At 36.1% G+C, this 9,312-nt stretch overlaps 1 protein-coding gene across 1 annotated transcript in view; it reads right to left on the minus strand.

The window, feature by feature from the left end:
• The window catches only part of LOC101302469, a 10,065-nt gene extending 2,308 nt beyond the window's left edge, over window positions 1-7,757 (minus strand). The window contains exons 1-9 of the mRNA XM_004303197.1: window positions 7,286-7,757; window positions 5,775-5,978; window positions 5,447-5,628; window positions 4,240-4,375; window positions 3,945-4,133; window positions 1,478-2,734; window positions 1,285-1,380; window positions 627-700; window positions 431-482 (exon numbers count right to left, since the gene is read on the minus strand). Coding sequence (XP_004303245.1) covers window positions 431-482; window positions 627-700; window positions 1,285-1,380; window positions 1,478-2,734; window positions 3,945-4,133; window positions 4,240-4,375; window positions 5,447-5,628; window positions 5,775-5,978; window positions 7,286-7,387 — 2,292 coding nt within the window. The 5' untranslated portion in view covers window positions 7,388-7,757. The remainder of the gene's footprint in view (window positions 1-430; window positions 483-626; window positions 701-1,284; window positions 1,381-1,477; window positions 2,735-3,944; window positions 4,134-4,239; window positions 4,376-5,446; window positions 5,629-5,774; window positions 5,979-7,285) is intronic.
• Between the last annotated feature and the right edge of the window lie 1,555 nt (window positions 7,758-9,312).

Raw genomic sequence — 9,312 nt, forward strand, 5'->3', positions numbered from 1 at the left:
TACTTACTACTACTCTCTCTCTCTCTCTCTCTCTCTCTCTCTCTCTCTCTCTCTCTCTCTCTCTCTCTCTCTCTCTCTCTCTCTCTCTCTCTCTCTCTCTCTAACTCTAACTCTCTCTCTCTCTAAATATAATCAATTGTAATACTCAAGAGGGATTATTCATAAACTATAAAATTATTCATAAACTATAAAATAAAGGAACTAATTCCAGAAGGAGATTCTTTGAAGAAGAACTCACAGCACAAGCAAGAGAGTGGTTAATTTCATGTTGATGTTACTATAAAACGGCCAAGAAGATCATGGTCAAAGGCCCAAAGACGCATAGTATTATTCCAACTTTATCAAGTTTCAAATGATGTTATGATAGAGAACACCGCAAAGGCATGAAACAAAACATACAAAAAAGCAGGAAGACAAATAATCAACTCACCAAGTGTTTCTTTCTAACAGCGTCGTAATAACGAACAACACCATCATAAAACCTACAGAGAAAGATATACCATATAAGAAACAAACATAGTGTCGATTATACCCTAGCAGACAATAAACATTCACTCAAAGTGACGATCAACTAATTCACATGAATCATAGAACATTATACATGTAATCGGTTCTGAAGTACTCACGTTTTGTCTTGTGGCCACCAAACCTTTATTCCTTTGCCAACTAATCGGTCATCAGGATCACGCAATGGATTCCCCTAGATTTGAAAAGTTGAATCAAAACCCAAAGTAAAAAGAAAAGCCAGAGAAAAAGATCATAACATTTAATAGGTAGGCCTAGCCCATATATAAAAGAGAATATGTTAAGTTGGAACTTAGAAAAGACTGAGACATTATTATCTGGAAGCAAGTTTTTGAAACAGAATTGTAAAATGATGTAAGAGATTACTACACCAAAAAGAAGACAGAAAAGAAAAAAGGTACCAATGTTGCACATAAGTTCCTTGATGTATTGAATATAGTTATTTCCAATGCTTAATCAACAGGGCCTTACTGATAAGGAACATTAATTGATTCAAATGATAATAACTTGGCAAATAACGGGAACACCTAATATTGTTAGTGGTTAATGCTTGGATCCGATGTAAGCCATATTTTCAAGATTTACGGATCACACTTATTTAAGGGACAAATAGTCCACAGAGATAAATGACTCATAAGGATGTAGCAGATGACTGAGACACCAAACCAAACTGTAACTCACCATACTACTGAAACTGCAATTGAACCAAAAAACAAACAAACAAAAAAACAAGAATTTAATAATAACACTTATTATTACCTCTTCCTTTCCAATGGAACGTTTCCTCTTGCGTATAATCTTAGGGGTTCCTTCCACAATATCTCCCTCCATTTTTGTCTCAGACTTGGATATCTTCTGCAAAGTGGAAAATTACTAAGAGGATTAAGAAAAAAACAACAGAACAAAAGAATAAGTACTGAAAGGTAAAGTTTTACTGTCAATAGTCAAGTACCTTACTAAGAGATCCTTCAGCACCATCTGCATTAGGAGCATCATCCAGCGTACGTTTCTTAATACCTTTTACAGCTGATCGATCCTGGATACTCCCAGTTCCAGACTGTAAAGCGGGCTCCTGATCAGGTTTTTGCTCGGGACCACTTGGGACTGGTGACTCCTCTTTCACTACTACACTTTCAGAAGCAAGGACAGTCTCCTGATTTAATTTTGCAGCAAGCTTTCTCGGGCGCCCCCTTGGTCTTGTTGCACTCACATTCCCAGTCCCAACCTTTTGCACCAATGACTGGTGATTGATATTCCCAGTTCCAAGAGTCAAAGCTGATTCTAGTTGGTTTTCCTCAGGATTATATGGAACTGCAGATTCCTTCCCTGAGCCTACATGTACAGAAGCAATAATTGTCTCGTCATTTGTTTTTGGACGAAATTTTCTGGGGCGTCCTCGTGATTTTGCTTTTAAGGTACTTGTCTCCTTAGATTCCATTTTCAAAGTATCGATTGATGGTGGACTTTTCTCTTCAGCCTGAGCACTCAAAAAATCTCCCTTTGCCGGTTCAAGGGAAGTAGGATTAGCTTCTTGATGTGCTACGGTTACTTGCTTCTTTGGCCGACCTCTTCTAGATTCGGTTCCATCAGGATGGCCATTTTGTAGAAGCGAAGAAGCAGATCCTATGTCCCCTTCTGCTTTAGGTTGAGAATTTGGTGACTCAGTCGTTTTTTGAAGTGTCAATGGAAAACTGGATGGCTCAACCACTTCTTGAAGTGTTGATGGCAAAGGGGATGACGTAGTGACCTTCACACAAACATGGTCTTCAGTAGGTAAACTATTAGATCCCTTTTCATGTGACTTCTTGTTGCCAGCCGATTTTGGAGATTTTTTTCCAGAATGCATCCAATTCTCGTAACCTTCCTCTGGATTCATTAAAGAATTTGGCTTCCGGCCTCTCTTTTTCGGAGCTGAATGTGGCTCAATTTCTGATTTTTCCTCTGCGTCCATTGAAGAATGGGGCCTCGTGCTTTTCTTTTTGGTACTGGAATCTGGCTCAGTTACTGATTTGACAGCCTTCACAGAGAATGAATTTTCAGGTTGAGCACCATCTTGTAAATCAACCTCCTTGGAATGTTTAGTAAGATGGCAACGCTGTAATGTTTTAGAAGAGTCATGTACAATTGTAGGTTCATCACTAGTGGGAGCAGCCACAGATTTGTCAACTGATGTCGGACAAGCAGCATTGGCAGTAACTACCTCTGTCACCTGGTTAATAGAGAAGTTTAAATCAAAAAACTGCATGTAATATATATGGAAGAAGAGAGAGAGAGAGAGAGAACAGGGGACGATATGAATAGGCATAGCAGTTACATACATGTGATGGTTCATTTGATGTCCTTCTATATCAACTAGTTTTTTCACTAGTTTTCATTTGATGTCCTTTTATATCATCTAGTTTCTATATCAACTAGTTTTAATTATACTCATTGATGTCCTTTTATATCAACTAATTTTATCTTATCAACTAGGTTTTATTATTATCTTAAGAGTCAGATTACTGTCAGAATGTCCATCTATTATTCTCACTAAGGAGGCCCACTCTTAACACACACACACACACACACACACATACAAGGGACATCCATAAAACACTACATCACACATCCTTCCTCCTAAAATGTGTACTGTGTACCTGATATACCAAGTACTATATGCCAGGCAATGCTATCCAAATTCTTAAATAATATCTAGAAGAAAACAGAATAGCTAGGTAGACAGGAGAGGATGGTAACTACGTTGAATATTATTGATGTAATCATTAAAACCATGCACTTCCAAGAGCGCTTGTTATTAACTTTCCTTTGACTGTCCTGTTTTAATTCAAACTGAATTTTTACTTGCTGACCTCATCCCAATCCTCTTATCTTGTAACTACATCAACAATCCTTTTTACTATGGTCACAAAAATATCTTTAACATTACTCAACCAGAAATTATCCATTCTGCATAAAAAAATCCTCTTATCTTGTAACTACATCAACAATCCTTTTTACTATGGTCACAAAAATATCTTTAACATTACTCAACCAGAAATTATCCATTCTGCATAAAAAGGACCATTGGATACTAAACACTGCAAACAAAAAGTGTTCCAGTTCAAAGGGATTGAAGCTATGACCACCTCAGTGTGTGTGACAGCGTGTGAGGAACAGACAGAATTCATCTCGAATAATAAGATATTATATATATACATATACATATGCTGACATGTACATAGAAAAATTTCAGATAAATCAAAATAAATACTTTGGCCGCAGAAGTTGGGCTTCCAGTTCAACTTGGAGAGATGATGCATAAAAAGACAAAAGGAATGGATCAAGCATAAGCACAAAAAACAGTATACTAAGCTTATTGTAAACTTCTCCCTATGCATGCAAATGATCGATTATTACACAATATCACTTGTTTAACATACCTGATTCTTCACGACATGGTCAAGTTTGAGGGTATCAGATCCATGCTGGCATATAGAAGCCACTATACGAGCATAATCGTCCAAAGCAGTACCCATGGACTTCACTGCTTCCATGAGATACGGTTTGAGCTTAGCTGCACAATTATGGAGAACCGCCTCACCCAATTTCCAAGAAAAAGGTGAAAGATTCTGAACAATGAATAAGATGGGCCAAATTAATAAATAAAGAAAATACAATGATTAATCAAAAGGTTAAACTAAAAGCAATAACAATGTTTTTAAAGAAGATTATAACCTGATTTTCCTTTCTAACACTTGACAAGAGAATTTTGAGAAGTTCCAAGGGAATTTCTTCACTTTCATGAATTTCATCGAAAACCATTGTCATAATAGTTTGCATGTCTGAAAACACAGCAAGTGGATGGTTGGACCTTAAAATCAAGCAAGATGAAACCATCAGTTGTTAATTATTTGCACGAAATAAAAGATCATATGAAAGGAAATACTGCTACTATACGAATAGAACTTTAACAAACAGAAGAAAAGTACAAAGTGTGGGAATGGTTCATACTGATTAACTACTATATTAACAACTAAACAAAAAAAAAAAAACATAAACATAAAAGTAAACCACTGAAAACAAAAGACGCCCAAAACTAAAGCACAAAAGCTCTCCATACCAGCATAATATCATACAAAGAACTATAACTCGAGAGAACTGACACCCACAGCTAAGTAACAAACTATATCCCCAAGTTATATATCTCCTCACCCCTAGCTCTCTTATTCATTCCTTTCCCAACACTAAACCCAATACCTCTCATAAAACTATAAAACTCAGGAGAAACTGAAGCCCAGAACGAAGCTAAGTAATGAACTCCATCTCCTCACCCCTACCTACCTCAGAAATTATGTTAATTTACTCCATCAACACCACCTGAGAGATGACCATCACAGCAGCTTCTCCCAGCAATAGTCCTTTCTTTTTTTTCTCCACAATCATTTTCTAAGAAATTCTTTTTGAAGGAAAATACACCGAATATGAAGAGAATATTTTTGGTCTGAATATGAAGTGAATTTTCCATCCTATGGTTCCACAACAGAATAACATCAGGATCCAAAGTTCCAAACATATGAAAAGAAGGAAAGCTTTTAGAATCCTATGATTTCTTTTAAACAAACTTCCAATTAATAAGCAAACACTTAACTTGAGATAACACGTTAACTTGAGATAACAATAATAATGTTACAAAGTATCAACAATAATCGAAAAGTTCCCACGCTTCAATATCAAAGTATCAAATAATGTTACAGAAGTTTATTCAAGTTTTGTAATTCAAGCTGCACTTAATTAAAGATCAAACTAATTTTAATTTCAATTCAAGGTTCAGCCACCACATTATTGAATAATATATAATTTTGTTAATACCACCATAAAACAATGTCCAGCAAAGCACCACAATATTAATCATATTACAATAAGCATAGATATAAGCTCTTACTGGATTATATTTAGGAAATGTTGAAACATCTCAGCAATTAATGAGTAACAGTCAAGGTCCAGCATCATCACACTTGACCTGACCTTCGCAACAACTTTTAGAGTGGACACTGCCTTTTTGTAAGAGCGACCGGATAGATGTGATAAGTTTTCAAAAGCTGCTACAATCAGCTTAAAAATTTCCTGTGCAGCCAAATTGACAATGAATGGCTAAGAGTGAAGAATATATATATATAAGAATTACATCTGCTTACATGAATATGCAATTTGAAACCTTATGAATGATTAGCATCAAGCATTAGTTGAGAATCCCAGAGATCATGTCATACCTTCATTTTGTCATCATCGTATGGGGCTTCAGGTGCTGTTATTCTTGTAATCTCAGTGATACATGATGCAACAGAAACTCTTACATCCGTATCTGAGTGTCGTAACAGTACATCCGAAATTAATGCTGTCATTGAGGGTAGAAGCGCATCTTGCAGGGATGTAGACGGTGCTTGCTCCACATATGACAGCAAACCCTCAACTTCCTAAAGGAAAAAATTGAAACAGCAAGTCAGTATTGTCAATCTTTTAAGCTATAAAGGAACAAAAGAAAATCCATATATGCTATGTTATATCTCACAGTTGTATCAACAGAAGACTCACAGGAGGAGATAGTTTAGATGAACTAAGCAAGTAGAGGAGAACAAAATGTAAAGAGAGTTACGCTTGTCATCAAGAAAAAACAAATATCTATTTCATGTGAAAAGGTAAGATGGAGGAGAATGATGATTGCATGTAAAGTGATGCTTGAACCACCAAACATGTGTGTGTATCACACACATACCCTAGGCGACAACCAAGAAGATTGTTTCCCTACTCAAACTAATAATCACTATGGTCGTGTAGGGCAAGTCATCATTGTGCCAAGGCAAAGCTTCCATGCAACGCTTTATGATGACATATGCAAACAGGATCTAATAATAAGAGCCAATGTTCCAATAAGTTTATGTATTTAGGTAAAAGTTTAAACTTCATGAAACTAACAAATGCATCTATCAAAAGATTCCCTTTCATCAGTTTTGTTTTCTCTGGTTCTTTAATTTCATGAAAAATGAACTTCAGATATATGCAATTACACAATTTGTTAAAAACAAAGTTTGCTTATTCATGTATGCAACTAAGGATTTTCAGTTCAGAGTTATTAATCATGTATAGAAATTCATGAATTCACAAACTTTGGCATCCAATTTTCACACAACATAAGGTCCAAAGCCATTAACCTAAAAACACATCTTCCAATAGGAAGCACTTATGCATCAAGCACCATTAAAAAATGAAAAATTGTGGCCAGCAAACAGCTCACTATTGATATAACAGGTACTCAGAGATCCATTCCAACACAATCACATGTAAGGAATTGCCAAAACGAAATTCAGCCTTTCAATAAAAGCAGCAATGAGGTTCAAAAACACACATCAAATGTATAGAACCCAGAAAGCCTACTGAAATCACATCAAAACTACCAAATGATTGACCTAAAGAAGAACCACAAAACGACACAAAATGATGATTGAAATCAATCTTCATTCATCTAGAATCCATGAATTGATATTGCCCAGAAAGCAAAACAAACACAACAAACTCACAAACACCAAATGCACAAAATTAAGAACCCACAGAACACCAGCAGTCAATAATTCAACAAAATCATTATCAAAGACCAATTTCATACAACAATCCATTCTATTCACCAACCCAGAAAAAAAAAATTATTAAAAAAAAAACTCAGTCAACAAATTCTGTGTTTTGTATGTGAAAAAGAAAATTACAAGAGAGGGTTTAAGGGGATTACATCGAGGAGTTTGAGGAGCTCATCAATGTTGGAAGGAGGCTTAAGGAGAGAATGTCCAGCCTTCTTAAGCTGTTCCTCAAGCTCTTTCTTAGAGGATGACATTGTCAGAACTCCAAAAAGACCCTTGTGTTTGGTTTTCCTATTTTTGGGGTTTCAAACTCTGAGACCCTAAAACACAGAAAACTCAAAACTCAACCCAGGAATCAGACTTGGGAAAACTCCCAGTCCCAGACCGATGTTAAATAACCCCCAACATCAAAAAGTGACAAGGCTATTAACTCACTCCACCTCAGACTTGGGGATTTTAGGCAAAGTGTTGGGCATGCAAACACAAAGAGTTGCAAATGGGCAGTTTCGTATTCTGACCAAATTTATGAAATTTGGTTCAATTTTGGGCTCTCAAATCCGCTGTTTTTTGTTCTCTTGGGTTTATGCCTCTATAATCACAACCCCCTTTTTTTTTTCTCACACAAAAGACTCGAGCTTTTGGCCTTCGCACTTTTAAACTGGTCGTTTCTGAGTGCTGTGTAAGACTGTGCTCACCATCATCGACGTCAATTACAAGATTAGCCTTCCATTGTTTGAATGTGGACTGGTCATATACAGATCTTCTGTTTGGTATTTTAAGGACTGTATAGGGTCTCTAGGACACTGATTTATTTGGAGCACCAAATTTGGAGAAGCAAGTGTACAACTATAGGCCACAATACCACATTTGTTCTTGGAATGTTCATTGTATTGGTACCTGTACTATAGATAATACAATCAAGGCACCCAAGTGAGAATCCAAGACTGCCCCTTTTAGTGTTTGTGTAATTTTGTTGCTTTGTTGGCGTTAGTAAATTTCACAGAACATTGAGGCCCAAATATGCTGAAATAAATTTCACATCTTTCCACATGTATTGTACGTATAGTAAATCTGCATATAGCCTCAGCAGGTAAAAAGTGACTGTTTTGTTAGATTATTAAGTGCCTTTTTTATATGACACAAGGGTAAGTGCTATGAAGGTGGGGTGCATATTGCAATTGCATATATGTTAAATTTCCCTACGAATAAAATGGAGATGCTTTTTATAGGAGAATTTTTCATGGAAAGGCAGAACCACAAGTCCACAAGACAGCAGCATAACAGATGAGAAGACACATCATAACTGGTGTGTACTGTTAATGATGCAAGACTCGAAGAGTCAAGACTTGCATCATACTTGAACTACCTGTGCAACTTCTAAAGGCTCTCGGAACTTTCAATGATTTCTAGTTTTCTTTTCTTTTTTTCAATAAATTTCTAGTTGAGTTGTTTGAGACTCATCTTTTTAATGAGCCGAAACGCATGTCATAGTTTTGGAGCTAGTGCAGTAGTGCTGGTGCTGGTGCTGGTAGTCAGGTGCTGTAGTTGTTGATCTGGTCAAATTTTACACCTTAATATTATAGGCTACAACATCAGTCTTCAATGTATTTATGTTAATGATTATTAGTTAGTTTAGGGGTTTTTTTGTTATCAAAGCAAGGTGTCACTCCATTTAAAAACAAAAAATAAAACAAAACTTTTTATTAGATAACCCACACACCTATTATTGTGAAGTTTGAACTCATAACTTCAACGTTATCAATTAAACTACCTAACCAACCAGGCCATGGCTCCCGACAATGTGTCAATCCATTGAATTATAGAAAAATGTAGTATTACACAATAACTTGTCCTAGAGGCACACGACAAGATACAGTTGTTGCTAAGAGACCTAAACTAGAACTCAACATAATAATGCCTTTTGAGAGCACGACACGACAAGAACAAAAGAAAAAAAATACAAAAGAAAAACTTACAAGAAAATGACATCTCACTATCATAAAGAGTTGCACAAAACAAAAAACTCACATTTCAAAATATTTAGACAAATAATGACAGAAGTTTAGGCCCAAGAGCTAGGTGATGCAAGCCTAACTTTGAAATTAATACTTAAATGACCAAAAACCCATATTATTGATAAAATTACGCAGACTGTCACTGGCCCATCTCTCTCTCTCTC

This window comes from Fragaria vesca, linkage group LG6 (assembly GCF_000184155.1).
Source record: "Fragaria vesca subsp. vesca linkage group LG6, FraVesHawaii_1.0, whole genome shotgun sequence".
Taxonomy (NCBI): Eukaryota; Viridiplantae; Streptophyta; class Magnoliopsida; order Rosales; family Rosaceae; genus Fragaria; species Fragaria vesca.